General features: G+C 34.2%; 1 protein-coding gene across 1 annotated transcript in view; it reads left to right on the plus strand.

Moving 5' to 3' along the window:
• Positions 1-20,480, plus strand: part of LOC103267680 (dystrophin-like) — a gene marked incomplete at its 3' end in the record, with an annotated part of 59,921 nt that overhangs the window by 10,806 nt on the left and 28,635 nt on the right. Inside the window, exons 2-3 of the mRNA XM_021716143.1 lie at positions 2,467-2,624; positions 7,340-7,417. Coding sequence (XP_021571818.1) covers positions 2,467-2,624; positions 7,340-7,417 — 236 coding nt within the window. The remainder of the gene's footprint in view (positions 1-2,466; positions 2,625-7,339; positions 7,418-20,480) is intronic.

Here is a 20,480-nt window from a genome sequence, read left to right on the forward strand (position 1 = left end):
AGACGCCCGGCTGATTTTTTGATTTATTGTAGAGATGAGGTCTCGCTGCCCAGGCATGTCTCGAACCCGCGTGCTCAGGCAATTCACTCACCTCAGTCTCCCAAAGGCGTGGGATTACAGGCTGAGCCACCGAGCCCGGCAGACTCCAGTTTTAAAAGAAGAATTATAAAAGACTCTGGTCTTTGTATTTACGTTTGAACCAAAAGCAAAATCCTGTCTGCCTTGTCAACCTTTGGCAAGACTGCTTGTTCCCAAACCTAAGTACAGTTCTTCTGGCTTGGATGCTATACAATAGCCTTGGGGTTCATGCTTTATTCTTTACTCCAATATTTGCTTTACCATTCCCAGTCTCTACTCATCTTTTTTGAATGAATAGTATGTTGACCTGACAGACAGTATCAATCTACCAATCAATCTACTGTCTATCTAATATAGATATATATTTATTCATAAGAACAAGTATTTCTGTCAGCTAACTATATTGTATTTTCCTCAAAAATTGACATATTGCAGTGTGCAAGTTTGCTTTTTGATAAATTTAGAAATTATACTTCTCTTAGATACATCTGTAAAATTTTGTTCCTGAAAAAGACAATTTAAAAAAAACCCTGCATTTTAAAAGTTTTGTATATCTTCATTCCATTTGAAAGCAATACCTTATTATTTCCCACAAAATACAAGTCATTTAAGGTTATACATGAGGTTCTTAACAGCGTTATTAAAAAGTATACATTCATTTTCTCATTAGTGGAAAGCTTTCCTTAAACTTTCATAAAAATGGCACTATTATTTTCAGATTTACTTGTACATTGTGTAAATTGTATATTAAGTACTTGTAAAACTGCTTTTTAAAAATTCCACCATGTTAGTATTGTATTTGTATTCTTCCCCCTACCATGGAATTTTAAAACAGAACTGTTTGGGTAGAATTTTAAGAGAATAACTTGTAGTTAACTTTGTCAAAGCATAAATGTGGCAGAATTCCCAAAGCTGTGCATACAGGGACTGGTGGACTGCCCTCAGTGGTCACTGTTCTCTTTATGTGAACACCCCGGCATTGACAGGACTTGTCATTGACATGGCTATGTAGCTGTAGAATGAGTCTAAATCCCATGTTTTTAATTTTGGAAGTTTCAGGGATGTCTTTTGTCTGGAACCAGGGATTTTTCTTTATTTTCTTGACATTCTTGAAATTCAAACTTTGTGTTTGATCCAACAAGTAGATGAGAAGAGCCCAATCACTCAAAGGAGTTAAACCCATCACCTGACATTTTTGAGAAGGTATTTCTTGATCCCAAGAATATGGGAGTTTGCACGGCCATGTGTTCCTTAGTCTTTTTTTACTGATTCTATAAAGTGTTACCTTTTTGGAATATTTGCTTTTCCTGCTGGACTCCAAGTTTAAAGGGACTTAGCCTATCTCTGTTTGATTCACTATTTATGCTCCAGTACCTAACTCAGGTTGATTTATGCTCCATATATATCTGTGACTGATACATTAGGGATTTCCAGATAACTTGAGTGATGAAAGAGCTGGGAGTGATCTCATATTCATGAAGGGATTGCAGACTTAACTAGAGAAAGAAAATATTTGGCAGTATATGACAGAAGAAAAAAAAAATTTGGAAGATAATCAAATGGATAAAAGGCCAAAAAAGCAGCATGACAAGATTGAAAAAGCGAGAACCCTAGGAGTTAGATAGATCTGAGTCAAAATCTTTTCTTTATCCCATCTAGTTTTATGACAAAAGGCCACATATTTAACCTCTTGTTGTCTCATCTGCAAGATGAGTATATTTATGTTAACCTCACAGAAACGTCATAAACGTTATAAGAGCTACTCATTTAGTGGAGTGTCTCCCATGAGTAATTTTTTCAAAAATGATAGATATTGTTATTAACTATTATTATTCTTCAGTATAATTTCTGAGCAAAAAACTGAGAAAAACAGATAAAAAGTTGCACAACCTTATTTAAATTTTAATTAAACCAGATATTCCTAAAATATACGTCATCCAATATCAGAATAGGTCACTCTGAATGTTTGTGCAAAATATGTGTTCAGAGATAGCATATTCTGTGTGACAAGGATTTTGAGTACTCTAAGATTTTGTATCATACTTCCAAGTATGCTGAATTGTTATATTTTATGTACCTATCCAGCGCAAATTGTATATGGACTTGGTTTCTTTGTGTGTTTACGTTTCTCCTTATCCCAAATTGCCTGATAGTCCAAATATATATTTTTCTCTCCTTCATTGTATCAGCATTTACTGAGCTGAGTTAATTAGATCAGTTAGGGTACAGATCTCCCACCAACTCCTGCTATTCAAAAACAATTCAAATATATTTAACTTAATGATCAAATTTTATTTTGTTTTTTAACTTGAACTTTTTTGTTCACCCTGGGCAGATTAATAACTACATACTTTAAATATATTTAAATCTGACTTTAAATATCTAAAGACATTATCGTGGAAGTGGATCATTGGAAGTGCATTCTGTTAAACTGGGTTTATTTTCTATTTCAGTTTGGGAAGCAGCATATAGAGAACCTCTTCAGTGACCTGCAGGATGGGAGACGCCTCCTAGACCTCCTTGAAGGCCTGACAGGGCAAAAACTGGTGAGTGACTTATTTTTAAGTAAGTTAACATTAACCTTAGTGGAATTTCAAACCAGAAACAAGCAGCATAGCTTTATGAGATCTAGTGAAATTAACTAATTTACTAAATCTTAATTTAATTAAAATTATTGGTACCTACTTCTGAGTAAAACCATCTCACATTATTATGCTTGTTTTGGTATAGTCTATCATATGCAGCACAATAAAGTGAAAATTTACAATAATATAATTTATGTTAACAGGTATTACTCAATTTTACTATTTGGTGTCTTTATTTACAAATGTCTTTATAATGGGATGTATACAGAATGAATTTTAAAAATATCTTTGTGCTTTTGTATATTTTATAATGATATTACAAAAAAACAATTAATGTGGGGCAGCATAATAGAGCGTAGGCATTTTAGTCCAATGTACAATATCGTTTGTGATGAGAATGTAACTTCCCTTTGAGAACTACTATCTCATCTAACTTCAGAGCATTCCTGTGAGATAGACACGCTTATCATACAGAGTTATAGATCAGTACAACCATAAGGTCTCACAATGGGGAGAAAATCTCTGGAATTCAAATCTTCCGACTGAAATAATCTTATTTTTAGACTGCTATTATTTGAATAAGTAGAGTTTAAGCCCTCAATCTACAATCATAGCCATTATGCATATCAAATGAATCTCGCTAAATTATTGCCTTAATCTCTTCTCTTTGCCCTTCACTATGACTTCCCAATACACATGCATGCACATGCATACACACACACAGACTTTGTCTTAATATGCAAACTCCAGTCATCATTCAAAGTTTAAGATACCCAAAATCCTACTCCCCCAACCAGCTTCATTCAATTATCTGTCAGATATGCCTGGGTTTTTTTTTTTTTTTTTGAGTTGGAGTCTCACTTGGTCGCCCAGACTGGAGTGCAGTGGCCGCTCCCGGCCACCGCAGCCTCGACCTGCTGGGCTCCGGCGATCCTTCCGCCTCAGCCTTCTGAGTAGCTGGAATTACAGGCATGTGCTACCACGCCCGGCTGATTTTTTTGATTTATTGTAGAGATGAAGTCTCACTGTCCAGGCGGGTCTCGAACCCGCGGGCTCAGGCAATCCACTCACCTCAGCCTCCCAAAGGCGCGGGATTACAGGCTGAGCCACCGAGCCCGGCTATGCCTGGGTTTTTACTTGGGTTAATTACCTGCATTGCTTTCTGTGCTTCTGTCTAAACAGTCCTTCAGAAATACTGATTTTTTTTTCATTCTCAATAAAACCTTTTCCAAATTCTCTTTACTAATTTGTCTGTCTTCTTAATTTTCATAGGATACTCATTTTTGTCTTTATCTGTTGTTTTATTATTTTTGGTATATGTATGTGTGACGATGACATTTGTTCTCAATTAAATTCTAAAGTCCTACGGGGAAGAGACATACTCTATGCTTTCATTTGCAAAGTATTCTTCAACTACTATGTGAGAATAATATATTATTACACTAAATTCAAAACTGATAGATTTTCAAGAAGTCTTAACTTGCATTGATATAAGAACAACTTGATGACATATTGAAATAATCTCTTTAGTCAAGTGAAAAAAATTCACATTTATTACCTTTCAGCTGAACTTTTTGCTTTTAGTCAATTTGAGAGCCTTGTGTACAACTAATCTTAATTTCACTGGTTAGAGGTATATTTGCATATAATCATTCATATCCTCTAACTATATGAACAATTCATATATTTGTACACATAAGGTGTATATGTACGTATGTACATAGATATATAAAAATCAGTGTGGTCCTTTGTGTCCTCCCCAGTTTCTCCTGTATTCTGGGATTAGTTCTGCCTTCAGTTACCAAATATAGAAGTCCCAGTGTCTTCCAAATGTTTATGAATTTTTTTAAGGATTATGGATTCCACAACCTGTCCTGGTCCTCTGCAAAAGGCTTCTGTCTCTTCACTTCTGGGTATCCACAAAACCACTTCTCAGTAGTGCCATTATACTCTGGTTATTTTCTTGACTGAGGCAACCCTTCCATCACCCAAAGTAATTTTGCCAGGATTAACAAATTTCATATAGACACAATGTTTAAAATAATGAATTTTAGAAAAATAAAATGTAAAGGATGTGAAATTTTCATGGAGATAGATACATACATAACATGCATGAATGCATACATACGTACATACATAGATGCAGAAGTAAAATGAACCTAATTAGTAACAAGCAGTAAAATGATGGGCAAGATATCCATGAGATTGACCAGTATAGTGGGTCAGTCCAGTGGGTAGTGGGGGAAATCACCAAACATATACACATGTCAATATATATTATATAATTTCAGACATTGCTGCTAACAGAATTCGTAATCCTTTGTTCTCATCACTGATCTGTCAGCACTGATCTAGGGACTTCACCTTTCTCACAAAGCAGAATCACCTCTCTCATGAATGCTCTCAATTTCAGAACCTCAATTCTCTATACCTAGTCTTTAATTGTAAGAGATTCTGCCGAGATATATCTTCCACCACTGTTGGGAGTTGTGTGTCCTGTCACAGAAAAATCTTAGTGTCCAACTTGGAAGTATCTGCATTTGGATTATTGTTTCAGGACACCCCCAGGGTTAAAAGTAAGTTGCTTGCCTTACAGCCATAAAATTAGAATTACTCCCCAGAGAGACTATAATAGGGGCAGATTTTAACTTTCACTTTAGGATCAGAAACTTCGGCTTTTTTTAAAGAGTAGAAAATCTTTGGTTCTGATAAATATGCACATCTGTATATAGATGTGTACATTTAATGTTTGAGATTGAAGAAAAGGAAAATGTTACCAAATCTTATCACTGCAATTCTGCTGCAACCAGCTAAATGTGAATATGTGGCTTTGGCCTAAATATTAGGCAGAAGATTGATATGAATAATTATTTTCAAAACTTCAAAGTCCCCAACTTACCATTAGATTTGTATGCTGTGAATCTATATACTCACGAAGATTGGTTTTTGCTGTTTTTCTTTTGATCTAAAATCTTGTATTTCTATAGCCTTATTTTTTTCTTCCTTGTGTTGGGAAGTGGGGAAAATACCAGAATGTAAACCTGTATCATTTTTAAATTTTTGGAGGAAAGTTTTCTAGAAGTTGAAAATGGAGATTCTTGTTCATAAGATTATCCTTAAAGTAGTGAAAATCGAAGAAATAATATGTCAACATCATTTGATAAAGAGTATCAGGCAAGTTACCTTGGAGAATAGGATGCTTTAGTACAATCTGGGATGTACAAAGAGCAAAGTGTTCTAGGGAGAGTAACTCCTTGAGAAGAACAGGAGTAATGCTGGAAAGTATGAGAGCAGAACTCAAGAAATTAGAAATGCAGGTTAGTTAAGGCATGCACAAGGCAGTTAGAAAAAGGAGGAAAAAATTTTTGAAAAATTTTGACCCTATAGACACAGATCAAAGTTTGAATTTTGGCTCCACAAATTAGTAATTGTATTTAATCTACATGTAGTCTATATATTAGCTCTTATCCTGAGGTTCACTATCTGTACAATGGGTATGAAACTATCTGCCTTGTAAGGGAGATTATAGGTAGTACATTCAAAGTACTTGGCATATATTACAAGGTCAATAAATAATAATAGCAAACACTTATATTGTACCTATTATGTGACAAGCACCAATCTAAGTGCTTTAGGCTTATCAACACATTGAATTTTTTCATAAAACATATGAATTAGTTATTTTTAATAACTGTTTTAACAATGAGGGTACTGGTGCACAGGGAGATGAATAGTTTTTCCCAAGATCACATCGCATGGAAATGGCAGACCTGAAAACTGAACCCAGGTGGTCCAGCTTTGCAGTTCAAGCCCTTAACTATTAACTATAGTCACTCTAAGGTTGAGATGAGAGCTTTGCAAGTGGTTTGCATTGACAGTGAGCTACTTCAGGAATGTCATTGATGAAGATATGCAGAATGGGTGGAAGGTGAAATAGTGAGTGAGGAGAGAAGGGAAAGGGGTGATGATATTTTTCGGGTAATAGCTAATGAAGTCTTGTATTAAGATGAAAGAAATGAAAATAGAAGGAAGAAGTAAAGACAACAGCATGAATGGTGGAATTTCTAGAACTCCACAGCTGAACAAATGACTTAATTTGTACATTGTAATGAACTATGCTACTGCTAGTTTAAAAATTATAGGACGAGATATGACTTTTGGGATTGAGAGTAAGGTTTGGGTTAGGAAACCAAACATGACTGAGGTTTTGAGTTTCAGTGACAAGGACAATTAAGGTAATATTCACAGAAATTGTTTTGTTTAACCCTATTTGTCATCATATAATTTTGCTAGATTCAAATCTTTAAATGTCCCTGAAAATGTATAAATTAACTTGCTTATTAATCTTACTCGCAAATGTTTGTATGTATGCTGATGTTTCCTCATTGGTGGCCATGCAGTAATCCCCAACTGGGCAGTGGAATAAAGGTAAATCATACCAAAATAGCCTTTGTAAAGAAAAAAATTTTTAACCTTCTTGGTGAGTGGTTCGTACTAAAACAGTACCAAGCCAAGGGCAATTAGCCCAAAGCACTTAGATTCATTGTATCAATGCCTCACAGCCTGTGTTCATTTAAAATATTCAAATTTAAAAGTGAAATTTCTAAACAGCTTTATTTCTTCTAGAGTATTGGTCTCTCTGCTGGGAAGTGAATACTATTTCATTTTGTTTTCAGCCAAAAGAAAAAGGATCCACAAGAGTTCATGCCCTGAACAATGTCAATAAGGCACTACGGGTCTTGCAGAACAATAATGTAAGTGGTACTCTGGACAGGGTCTGGATGCTGTGAGACAGCATGCTTCATGTTTGAGTGAGGGCTTCGGCCCCAAACATAGAAAAAAACGTCTCATTTTCTTGTAAATCAAAGCAGTTTTTTTTATTGGGAACACGGGTTCTAGTTCATATGTGTCTGCTTGTAGCTAACGTGGTTCAGAAAGCAAATACGTGCAGCACGCAGGAAAGGCGTGGACCAGACCTGACAGGCTGCTTGCTCCCTGTTGTTTTCAGATTTCACTTGATGCAATTGTGTTAGGTGGACAAATTAAGTCCTGCAGTGAACTCAGTTTCCTATAGCAGTGTTCTGTGGAACAAATGGATTTTACTATAGTGAATATTGTTTTTTATATACTAAGATCAGATATGATGATAATGAAATTTGTTGGAATTAAGCCAACATTTATTAAATACTACCTCCATGCATATACATTATACAGAAATATCACTATTTTCACTCAGGGTAAGAGTGGCAAATTTATTTTCTATTTCTACATTTGGCTTAATTTAACAAGATTAAAATATATGTGTTATATTAGAAAGAATAAACAATTATGCCTAAATGAGAGGGCAGGTCAGAGAAGTTCGAGTCCCTTCCGAGCAACTTTGTGATTTCTCCCCTCTATCATGGCAATGGAGGCTGTCCTCCTTTCTATTAACTTCCAACAACCTTTCTAATCGACCAATACATATACCAGGCACTTTTAGGAGCTTCCTAATTGCATTACACTTCTCTTGCAAAGATAAATTCAAATACATTGATCTCCTCCTCTCAAAATAACCATAAGCGGTGATAGATTAGTAATAACGAGCACTCCCCCAAATGCGATTCAGCTCTTCTGGCAGGGAGAGGATGTTACACAGGATATAGAAATAGAAACTGTGCAGCAATTGGTTGATTTTATGAATTCCGGGTCATTGTCATCTATAACCTATGAAAGTTATTTTACAGAAATAGTATATGTTTTATTGTCTTCTGAAGAGGATAACTCTAGATTTTCATTTTTTTCTGAGGCCAGAAGAAAATAGTCTATGAAATCTTTTTCTTATCATTAATCTGATAGACTCTTGAAACATCATCAAGGATTATGAAAATTGTTTGTGATATTGAAAACTATCACAAAGAAAATATATTTGGAATATCAAAGTACCAAAGCTCACCTCAAAATATAAAAATGAAGAAAACAGCCAAAAATTGAGAATATTATTAGGTTAAATTTATTTGATGTAGTTGGACTCCCTCTACCAAGAAAATGTCACATTAAAAAGTACTGTTGGCTGGGCTCTGTGGCTCAGCCTGTGATCCCGCACCTTTGGGAGGCTGAAGTGAGTGGATTGCCTGAGCCCGCGGGTTCGAGACCCGCCTGGGCAACTTGGTGAGATCTCATCTCTACAATAAATCAAGAAATCAACCGGGCGTGGTAGCGCGTGCCTATAATTCCGGCTAGTTGAAAGGCTGAGGCGGAAGGATTGCCGGAGCCCAAGCAGGTCAAGGCTGTGGTGACCAGGAGCAGCCACTGCACTCCAGTCTGGGCAACAGAGTGAGACTCCAACTCAAAACAACAACAACAACAAAACAAAAACAAAAACAAAAACCTGTTGAATAGCCTATAAATTAATCAATTAATGTAGTCGTACATTTTGTTTGATGAGAATATTGTCTTTTCACATACTGATTATAGATTATAAATTTGTGAGATTTCATATAAATATATTATAATTATTAATTTGACAGTTTTTAATATGAAACCACAAACATTTGGCAATAAAACAGATGACCATAGAAGAAAATCTATGTGACTTTGGGGTAGCCAAATATTTATTATATTTTAAATCAAAGCATGTTTCAAAAAGAAAAAATAACTTGAACTTCACCAAATTATGAGTTCTTAAATTCTGGGTATGAATCATTTGTTTTATGAGTTGTAAATATGTTTTTCTCTTCTGTGGATTATCTTTTAATTCACTCAGTGGTAACTATTAATAAATACATATTCTTCACTTGAATGGAGTTCATTTTCTAATAACTTTTATGTTATATTTTTACATATTATTTTAGAAATATTGGTTATCCAAAGCCATTATGATGCAATCTTAGGCTATTAGCTATATAACCTTTATCATTTTAGCATTTGAATTTGGTGTGAGAAATGGTTTGAGATTCAGGATTTTTTTTCCATTTGGAATCTAATTGACATAACACAATTCATCAAAAAGATTTTTGCTTCCCCATTGCTCTGCAATACTAAGCATGTCATAAAAATCCATCAATACAAATGTGGGTCCATTTCTGGACTTCAGCTCTCTTCCACTGTTCTATTTCTGTATATATGCACAAATATCATGCAATCTGGATTAATGTATTTTTATAATACATCTTAATATCCGGTGAACTAGTTTCTTCTACTTTGTTCTTCAAGGGTTCTTTGGTTGCTATTGAGCCTTTTTATTTTTGTATTCGTGTTTGCAATCAACTTTTCAATGTCCACATAAATCCACTTGGAATATGGTCAACACTGAGTTAGATAATAGATTTGGGAACAACTGACTCATTTACAGTATTGAGTATTTAAGTTTCTCCTGTGTTTTCCATATATATATATATTTTTTTTTTTTTTAATTTTAGGTATTGTAGAATGAGAAACAATCCAGTAGGATAAATAGCCAACAAACTTCAGTAAGAACTTCACAAAAGAGGGTATCCAAAGATTCAAGAATAATAATAAAAGCTATTCAACTTCAGCACTAATTGGGGAAATTTAAATTAGTACTGCAATGATATGCCAATACAAATTAACCAAAATGACTTAAATTAAAAAGACTATTAATGCCTAAAGATGATGAACATGTGGAACAACTGGTACTCTCACAACTAACTAGTAGAAATATAATTCACACAACTATTGAAAACAGTTTGCCATCATCCACTAAATAGGAAAATGTACATTTCTCATGACCCAGCTATTTTATTTCAAGGCATATAACTAAAATACATTCTTATGTTTGCCAAAACATATGTATAAATGAGAATGTTGATATGAATTTTATTAGCCATAGTCAAAACTGGCAGTGACTATGATATAGCCACATGTTGGTATATGAGTGGGAACTCCCAAAAAACTAGAATTGTCTTTTGGAGGGTGGTTCCCTTGTAGTATATGCTGCCCCCCATTAGGTAAATGTTCTAGTCGCCCATAGGCATCAGTGTATCACCTAGGATTACTGTGAGAAATTAGTTCCGGCTTCAGTGAATTTTTCTTTTTTCTTTCTTTCTTTTTTTTTTTTTTTTTTTTTGAGATTCTTTCAACGTGTTTGTCCATTACATGATAAGAGACTTACACTAACAACTTGCCCACACTGCATTGAGTGTTCAGCGGTTTTAGACCAAAAACAACATGATCCCCATGTTCCACCCTCCTTATTCACGTGATCTCACCCAGTGTACCTTTTTTTTGTTGTTTCTCTGAATGAAAAAAGTCCTCAAGGGAAACGTTTTGCCCATGTGGAAGAGGTGAAACAATGACAGAAGAACTATAAAGAAACAAAGTGACACATTCAAAAACTGTTTTCAGCAATGGAAAAAAATGTCACAGTAGGTGTATTGCATCAAACAGAGAGTACCTTGAAGGTGACTGAAGTTTAAACATGTAAGAATAATACACAATTTTTAATAAATAAATTACATGTTTTTGGGATACCCTTTCATATTATAAAGAAATGAAAATGAACCCATGATATCTACACACAATACAAAAGATTGATTAATCTCCTGAAAGAGATTTGAGCAGAAGAATTACAGAAATATACCTACTGTGTTTTCTTATAATTAAATTTCCAACATAAACCAGATGTTTCCATGTATTTAAAGTTCAAGAGAGTGGTTCAATTTTGGAAGGAGTGAGGCAGTAAATGAGTAAGAGAATCTTCTGAGGTGCTTAAAATGTTCTATGTTTTAACTTGGTGACTGTTATACATGTTCATTTACAGTAAGAAACTTCACCAAGCTGTACACTTAAGTATACTTTTTTTGTATGTATATTTCAATTTGAAAACAAAGTTTAAAAAAGAGAAAATTATGAAAGAAAAATAAACCTGACATTATAACCACCCAAATTCGAAACAATGGCCATATTTACCAATCTGATCATAGACCCCATATTTTCTAACAAAATTATTAAATTAATGTGATAAGTGAATATACAAAATTTAGATTACGATGAATACATGGCTCTTTTCTGGATTGGACACATTTCTTACAGAAAGTAGAGAATCTCCTAATATTTTAGCAGGGAAACACACCAAAATAAGAGTTTAAATTTTAGTGTTCTTCAAAAGCAGATGTTCCCAATGCTCTAATTTGAGCCAGGGCTTTAATGGGGGAACTGCATAAAAGGTCTTTGCACTAGAGGACAGAAAGTTGAGTAAAACATTCTCAAGCAGACACCCAACACAGAGTAAAATAACCTTTACCTCATTTAGCCCCAGACTGAAAGATACAAGATACGGATATTCAAAAGTAAATGTGTTTTTTTGTTTTGTTTTTTTTTATACTTCTCCATTACTTTGTAATAAAAGGAGGTACAAAAGAAATGAAAAATATTCCAAGGTATAACTTTATTACTCTCTGATTATTATCATAAAGAATATACACACAGATAATGTTCAAGAGCAGGATTTTATCCTGGATATGAGTTTGGGCATTCTATATCAGATGAATAAATGAGCCTGGGGCACAATATAAATAAATCATCACATTAAATAAGATAGTAGATAGAACTATTTCAAATTCTTTTTAAAATCATAAATTTTAAAAATAGAATCAACTATAAAAGACAATGATTGGTATCAGAGTAAATGCAACTCATAGAGTTTACAGCAATATGACAGGGAACATTAAACATATATAATGTATATAGGAAAGTAAATGGAAAAGAAAGAAATAGAATAAGAGGTCTGGGAAGACCTTTTGGTTAAGTTATTATATGAGCAGATATCTGAAGGAAGTGAGGGAGTGATCCATGGGATTATCAATAGGAAGATGTTTCAGGCAGAATGATTGGAAAAAATTGAAGTGAAAAAACATTTGGAAAGAGGACTCACACAGACACACAAAATCATGGAGAAAGGGAGAAAAGAGGTAGTGGAATGGGGTGAAAAAAAGAAAGCCTGGTGAGTTATGTCTAGTGTTTGGGTTCAGGTCTAAATGACATAACAATGACTAAAAATAAAAAAAGTTATTATAAATTAGATAGGTAATAAAAGGATTTCCTTAGCAAATCGGTGATGCAATAATAAATAGCAAAGAAACACTTATGACAAAAGTATTTAGAGTGCCATTTTTACCCAATAATGTAATTATCAATATGAAAACATAATACAACTTGCTGCATAATAGTAATGCTGCTGAAACCACAAAGAAAAAAATGATGGAAGTGTATTATTTATTAGGGCTTTAATTGAGCAAACAATGAGTATGAATAACATAAATAAAGAGTAGATTTAATAGTGATTTTCTGTTTCTTGACACTCAAGCATAGTAGATAGTTCTACAAAATGTGTGTGCATTATGAATAAACCTTTCATAAAATTGGCTATGCAAGAACAATAGTTTAATGGTTTCATTTAAATTAACCAAATTCAAAAAAATGCAAAAATAAAATAAAGCAATAAAATTAATTAATTAATTAACCAAATCCAAATCTGAACTTTCAAGCAGACATTCAGAAGGTTGTAACACTGTCTTTTTGGGAATGCTTTTCCCTAATCTTATGGAATTGGCAGAGCTCAGTATTTCTGTGGTGCCTGCCAGAGGCAGAGTAAAAGATTTTCATATTTAGTTCATTGAGATAGCCATTGATATAGTCAAAACATAATTGTAAGACATCTTGTGAAGTCAAGCGTATTATTAACTGTTTTAGTATAAAACAGATGGCATACACAAAAACAAAGTTGAAGAAAGTATACTGAGGGGAATATTTACAGATGTGGGCAGGATTAAATGAATAAACAATGCATTATGAAGGATCTGAGGTCTAGCATGAGTTCATAACCTTTACCACCTCTACAGCTAAAGAAACAAGGGGAGAGAGCTATCAACTAGATAAAATCTCTCTTTTTGAGAAAGGGCCACAAGACAGAAACTGTTATCACCGGTATCTAAAAAAAAATGCAGTTATTGTCTAATCATGACTTGATAAGGAATTTGGGAGTGATACCTTAACCTCTCTATCAAACCCTCCAATATCCTGCCAGTATTGCTTATTGGTTGAGCCCAACCAGAAGCCAGAGGGTAAGATTTTTAGTCATCTCTCACAAAGAAGGGGTGAAGAAGCCTGGTGGGTGAGTGTGGCAAACAGTATAATCAGAAATGCATATGTCTCTACATTTTTTTTTCTTTTTCCTGGGTGAAATAAGGACTTGCAAATCTTTGTACTGAGAGCCCTAATGTTGGCAAGAGCCCAATTTTACTGGGTATACCAGAAAGCCATTTACCTTTAAGGTCATACTACATCCTCTGTTTGCTGACAGGCAGTAGAGGTGATTTCTGGCTAATTTGGGGACCAGCTACATCACAGTCTATCCTGTGTTCTAGGAAAAACAGAGTCAGAAAAAAAAGGACAAGCTAAGAGTCATTTCTGATTTCTGCTCTTCTATGCAAACTTACTAAAGGCATAAGAGAATATTAATATATTAAAAATATTCTTGCCATATATACAAATGAAAAACAATATATAAGGATGCAGTGAAAATGCCACTATGTACACACAAAATGTTTAAACAGCATATCCTTTGATAATAACACCAAAAATTAATACTTTATAAATTTATAAATTCATTTCAATTAATTTAAAGTGTGTTGGATAAGAAACCAAGAGTACAAAACCACATTTGTGAAGGGAAAGGCATTTCATACAAAAACCCATGAGAAATGGCCTGAGTTCTACCTAGAGGTTGGATTTTTGTCTTTGATTTTTATCATCATTTAAAAATATATAAAATAAATTGAATAAAACTTTCAACTAAAAATGTCATAAAAATGCTCTAAGGAAAGTAGAAACCAAAGACAAGCGGAAAAATTAGAAAGAAAAAATAAAAGATAAATTTAAGCGTAAGTTCTTTCTAATAATATAAAATGGACCAATCTGTTATAAATGTGATCATAAAAAATGAGGAACAGGAAATAATGTATGCAATTTAAAAATAGAAGGAAAATATTAAAGATAAGGATGAGTGAAAAAATTTTAAATATGGATTCTAAACAGAAACTGTTTATTTTTAAAAAATAAAATTGGATACTATTAATACACTTTTCTACACTACGAAATTGATAATTACAAATAGAATATCATGTAAAGAGCCTCTCAATTTTATAAATCAGTCCACAAACCTAGTTTTTAAGATCAATAAAAAATTAGTCCTTTTTCTTAAAGAGAATTCAGAACCCTCCTTTCAAAAGGATGCTTTTTAGTAGTTTCAAGATCTTCTTAGATCAACTTTATTTTGTCTTCTCTTCCTGATTTCTTAGGTTCTCCTCTGCCATAAATCACTAGCTTTAGTACATTCCTTAGTTCTAAATTATCTCCTCAATTTCACCCTCTTCCTCAGTTTCCTGTTTTTTCCCTGTGCTGATTTCTAACTTGCTATTCTCACTTGAATGCCATTCACACCTTGCCTCTATAGAGCTTAGACAGCACGTTTGTGTTCTGATTTGCATTCCCTGTGGTGGCTGTTTTAGCAGGAAGTTATCCCTGTTATCAATAATTTATTTTGGATAACTACTTATTGAGAAGAAAGTACTTCTAAGTGCAATGATGCCTTTTTTGCAATATTTGCTGAGAGCAAAGCTCATGTGTAATAATGTTGGCTGCGATTTTAAAAAGCCCAAACAAAACAAAATACAGAATCCTGTAAAGCAGGAGATAACGCTATCAAGTGCTTATTCTTGTCTCCACACCAGCTCTGGATAAAAATGTATCCAAAGCTTATTTGTGACTTGTTGACGGTAAACCGAGCAAATCCCAGATCTCTTGTACAGCTATTCTATCATTTCTTTACCTTCCCCCACTTTTGTTTGTAAGCAGTGCCCTTTGTCAGGCATTCTGAATTCAGATCTGTAGTTCTTTAATCCTATTCTCTCAAATAAAAAGATATATTTAATGGGTAATTTAGACTTGTTTATTCATACATTTTTCTTTATATATAACAAAGTTCTAGTCAATGAGTTTTCTCTACCTGATATTTGCATTTTTAATCCTTTTATGCCTAGCTGAATGATTACTTTTTTCCCCCAGTGGTAAGGGGATTTAGCTATTACAAATCTGATAGAGAGGTTTAACTGTCTGTGGTGCTTTAAATTGCCCTCCAGATGCATTATGATGACTGCCTTCCTTTCCAGACATGAAACTTGCTGAGTTTGTGTTCTCTTCTTCACTCCCAAGATTCCCATGCTTATATTTTATGAATGTAATGCCTTTTAAAGATTCTTACAGAAAATATAGTATTGAAATACATCCTAGGTACATAAGCAGGATTTTACTGATTTAATATTCGATGACACCGTTGTAAATTTAATATTTATGTTCACTCATCTCTATCATTGATGATACCACTCTCATCAATTCTCTATCACAAGGTGCCACATTTTTACCAAGTAACTTCAGATCTACAATGTGGGAAAGCACAAAGCAAATAAGACCATTGCTGTACATTACTAAACTACAGATCCAAAGTGAGAATTTAAAAAGTATAGGGTAAAAATTCAGATGACAGTTATGTTAAAATATTCACTTAATTACATCATTGAAAATTGTCATTGAATTAGAGTGAATGGTTGTCAAATATCACTGATGTGAAAAATGAAATAGTGTTCACTCTTGCTGGCAAATAATCCTAGGAAATGAGGATTCTAAAGTATTCTTTAAACTAGTATTTTATGTGCCCTTTAAATATTGAGAATCTTAAATAGCCATATAATACATATTTTGGAGTATGACAGAACATAATATCTTTGAATATTAACTCCTTCAATTTATCATTCATAATTCCCAGTGTTCCAATAAATTCCAGATTTTTTTAAGCTAATTTATGTTAGACAAGTATCATTTCTTTTCTTTTTTTTTTTTTTGTTTTGAGTTGGAGTCTCACTCTGTCGCCCAGACTGGAGTGCAGTGGCCGCTCCCGGCCACCGCAGCCTCGACCTGCTGGGCTCCGGCGATCCTTCCGCCTCAGCCTTCCAAGTAGCTGGAACTACAGGCGCGCGCTACCATGCCCGGCTAATTTTTTGATTTATTGTAGAGATGAGGTCTCGCCAAGTTGCCCAGGCAGGTCTCGAACCCGTGGGCTCAGGCAATCCACTTACCTCAGCCTCCCAAGGCGCGGGATTACAGGCTGAGCCACCGAGCCCGGCAAGTATCATTTCTTACACTAAATGTTCACTCCACACAATCTTGTAATCCTAAGAAAATATAAACATTAAAGAGGGTGACATAAATTAAAACAAATATATCAAAATAGAAGTTTCAATAAATAGTCTGGTTGAACATAAAATGAAAGCTAAATACTTTTGGCAAAGTAGCTCTAAAACTGCACTTGATATGAATTCATTCTCAAATATCCAAAATAAGTAGATTTTGTTAACTCAGTAACTTAGCAACTGCAGGGGCTTTGCCAAAAGATTCCATGACTTTGATCCACTTAATCTTCTGAGAAATGTACTAATAGTAATTGTTGTACTTCTTTCAAACATATCTTGTAATTTAAAAATTTACATTCAGATTCAAGGTGATATTATTACCATTAAATTAAAGCATGTCCTCAGTTAAGATAATTTCATAAGGTGTGTTGCTTATTCCTCCCAATTCCCTTAATATATTGTCTTGCAGCAAGAAAAAAGATAATTTTATTCTTGCATATTAAACTTAAAATTTAGGTAGTCTTTTACCTATGATGTGTATACACGGAGATCTGTTGGGATAATAATCATATGGCTACAAATTATAATTTTCAAATGTTTCTTATTAGAATGAATATTCCTCGTGTATCAATTTTTTGTTGCTATTGCTAAAGGTTTTACTTGGAATCAGTATACAGAAAGCAGTGGTCATATAGGATGATATTGTTGTTAAAGTGGCATTCTATATTGCCAGATATAAGATACATAATATTTATAAAATTCAAATTAGATATTATATTGAAAATACATATATTATTTTAGATTATTAAATTATTATTGAGGACAGCATCCACTTTTGCAAGCAATGCCCTCTAGTATATAATATTTCATATAAAAAATTTTGTTGAGTTTTAGAACTACTTTGCTACTTTGAGGTTTAAAGCTAGCTTGCGTTTTATGTTCAACCAGACTACCTTATTGAAACTTCTATTTTGATATACTTGTTTCAATTTATTTCACCCTGTTTAAAGATTATATTTTCTTAAGATTACAACATTTCTTTCTATTAACTGCTCCATTTTTTTATTGTCAAAGAGGCAGTATATAAATAAATGAAAACACAGTTCCATTAAAAAAATTCTTCATATATGTATCATTGTGATCTAAACATATTCAAATATAGAGATAATTACACATTTCACCAGTCCTTAAGAAATTTGATTAAACAGTCTATATTAAAATGTATTTCTGTCCTTAACAATTTTCGTGTGACATAATGGTGGGTGACCAAAAATAATTAATTAATGACTAAATATGTAAAACTTAATAATTGAAGGTACGGATGGTAAATCTTATGATGTAGTCTAGGTCAAATGTGCTTTTAAAAATCATTTCCCAGCCAGGCTCGGTGGCTCAGCCTGTAATCCAGTGCCTTTGGGAGGCTGAGGTGAGAGGATTGCCTGAGGCCGCGGCTTCGAGACCCACCTGGGCAGGTGAGACCCCATCTCTACAATAAATCCAAAAAAAAAAAAAAAAAATTAGCCGGGAGTGGTAGCGTGCGCCTGTAGTTCCAGCTACTTGGAAGACTGAGGCGGAAGGATCGCCGGATGCACTCCAGTCTGGGCGACAGTGAGACTCCAACTCAAAAAAAAAAAAAAAATTATTTCCCAATATAAATTTCTATATCTGAATAAAATTTTAAAAATCATTGAAATATAGGGATATGACAGGTATGAAATAAACTTCCACTGGAAAACCAGGTCTACAATGGCAATGGAGCCCACCCTTTGGCTTACATACATTGAACTATACATCATTTAATAATAAAAGGTCACTACATGCATCTTTTAATGGAAGAAAATAGGTATGATATATGCTCACAAGTCTTGAAATTTTAAATAGTATGAATCCTAATTGTGATGTAATAGCATATGCTGCAGGGCAGTAAAACTACTTTGGCTTTCCTGCATTTTTGATATTTTAAATGCATTGTATTTGAAAGGATTTTATAAATACCTGATAAGTTTTTCTTGAATACAGAGAAGTATTTTTAGCTTGATATCACGATAGCAGACATTTTATAAAAGGTATTTAACATGTTAAAAAGCAAACTCCTGTTCATCTAGAATGTTGGAAGAAACTTTTTGGTTTGTATACACTTTGTGAGAAATAAATGTCTAAACATGAAAGAACCAATGAAATTGGTGGTGGAAGTACATACATAAGATGTGTCAGGAGGATATTTAGATAAATTCCAATGTATAGCATTTTCCTAACCATTAGTTATTCTTTAAGATTCTGTTTAAGGACGTCAACACAAACTTCTAAAGATATTTCATGGTTCCTTTCATGACTGATGAGTGACATGGTGGCCTACACTTATTTCCCCTTCCCTCATTTTATTATACTGCATATGAAAGAACAAAACTGACTCTTCCTTAGGATAAATCTTAAACTCTGAAATGATTTGAGAAAACCACTTCTTTTGAAACAAATGCGAGAAACCTCCTGGTTTTAACCTAATTTCAAGTGGCTGAATGATGCAGAATGTATTCTCATTGGTACCTATTAGTATATAATCTCCTTGTCAATGGTTGTCCAAAAAGACAAGAGGAAGCAGATATTACTTATTATAAAGACAATGGTTCCTCTATTGAATGAGATATAGTTTTCTGTAACTACCAAGTTAAAACTGCAAAGACTTAAATGATTTACAAAACTAAGCCGGGCTCGGTGGCTCAGCCTGTAATCCTGTTCCTTTGGGAGGCGAGGGGATTGCCTGAGCCCGCGGGTTCGAGACCCGCCTGGGCAGCGAGACCTCATCTCTACAATAAATCAAAAAATCAGCCGGGCGTGGTAGCGCGGGCCTGTAATTCCGGCTACTCGGAGGCTGAGGCGGAAGGATCGCCGGAGCCCAGCAGGTGGAGGCTGTGGTGGCCGGGAGCGGCCACTGCACTCCAGTCTGGGTGACGGAGTGAGACTCCAACTCCAAAAAAAAAAAAAAAAAAAAAATCCAAAACTAAGCATGGAAAGGTTTATCACTATCCCAGTCTCTACTAAAAATGAATGTCTGAGAAATCATTAAAGCCTTATTTCTCAGAACTCTGTCACCTTTATCTCTCTCTCTCTCTCTTCACATATATAATCTCCAAGGAATGTAACATCCTTATTTTATTCATCTTTCTTCTTCTCTCTTTCTTTCTGCTCTGCCCTAAGGATCTTCACTTTCATTTTCATAGTTTGACCTAATTATAGAAATTACTTTCTTGTTATGTGTCCCTCATTCTAAAGTCTTATGTATCATTTTATGTTAGATGAAACTTAGTCTGCTATTCTACTTTCTGAGAAGCAAATTAAAAACAATATAAATTTGTTCAGGTCAATATTTTTTCACAAATCCATCATATTTCGGGCTTGCTCTACTCTTAAGGTTTTCTTGAGTTTTTTTTTTTTTTTTTTTTTTGAGTTGGAGTCTCACTCCGTCGCCTAGACTGGATTGCAGTGGTCGCTCCCGGCCACCACAGCCTCGACCTGCTGGGCTCCGGCCATCCTTCCTCCTCAGCCTTCCAAGTAGCTGGAACTACAGGCGCGCACTACCACGCCCGGCTGATTTTTGATTTATTGTAGAGATGACATCTCGCCAAGTTGCCCA

Source organism: Carlito syrichta, unplaced genomic scaffold (assembly GCF_000164805.1).
Source record: "Carlito syrichta isolate Samal-C Ts95f unplaced genomic scaffold, Tarsius_syrichta-2.0.1 Scaffold308200, whole genome shotgun sequence".
Taxonomy (NCBI): domain Eukaryota; kingdom Metazoa; phylum Chordata; class Mammalia; order Primates; family Tarsiidae; genus Carlito; species Carlito syrichta.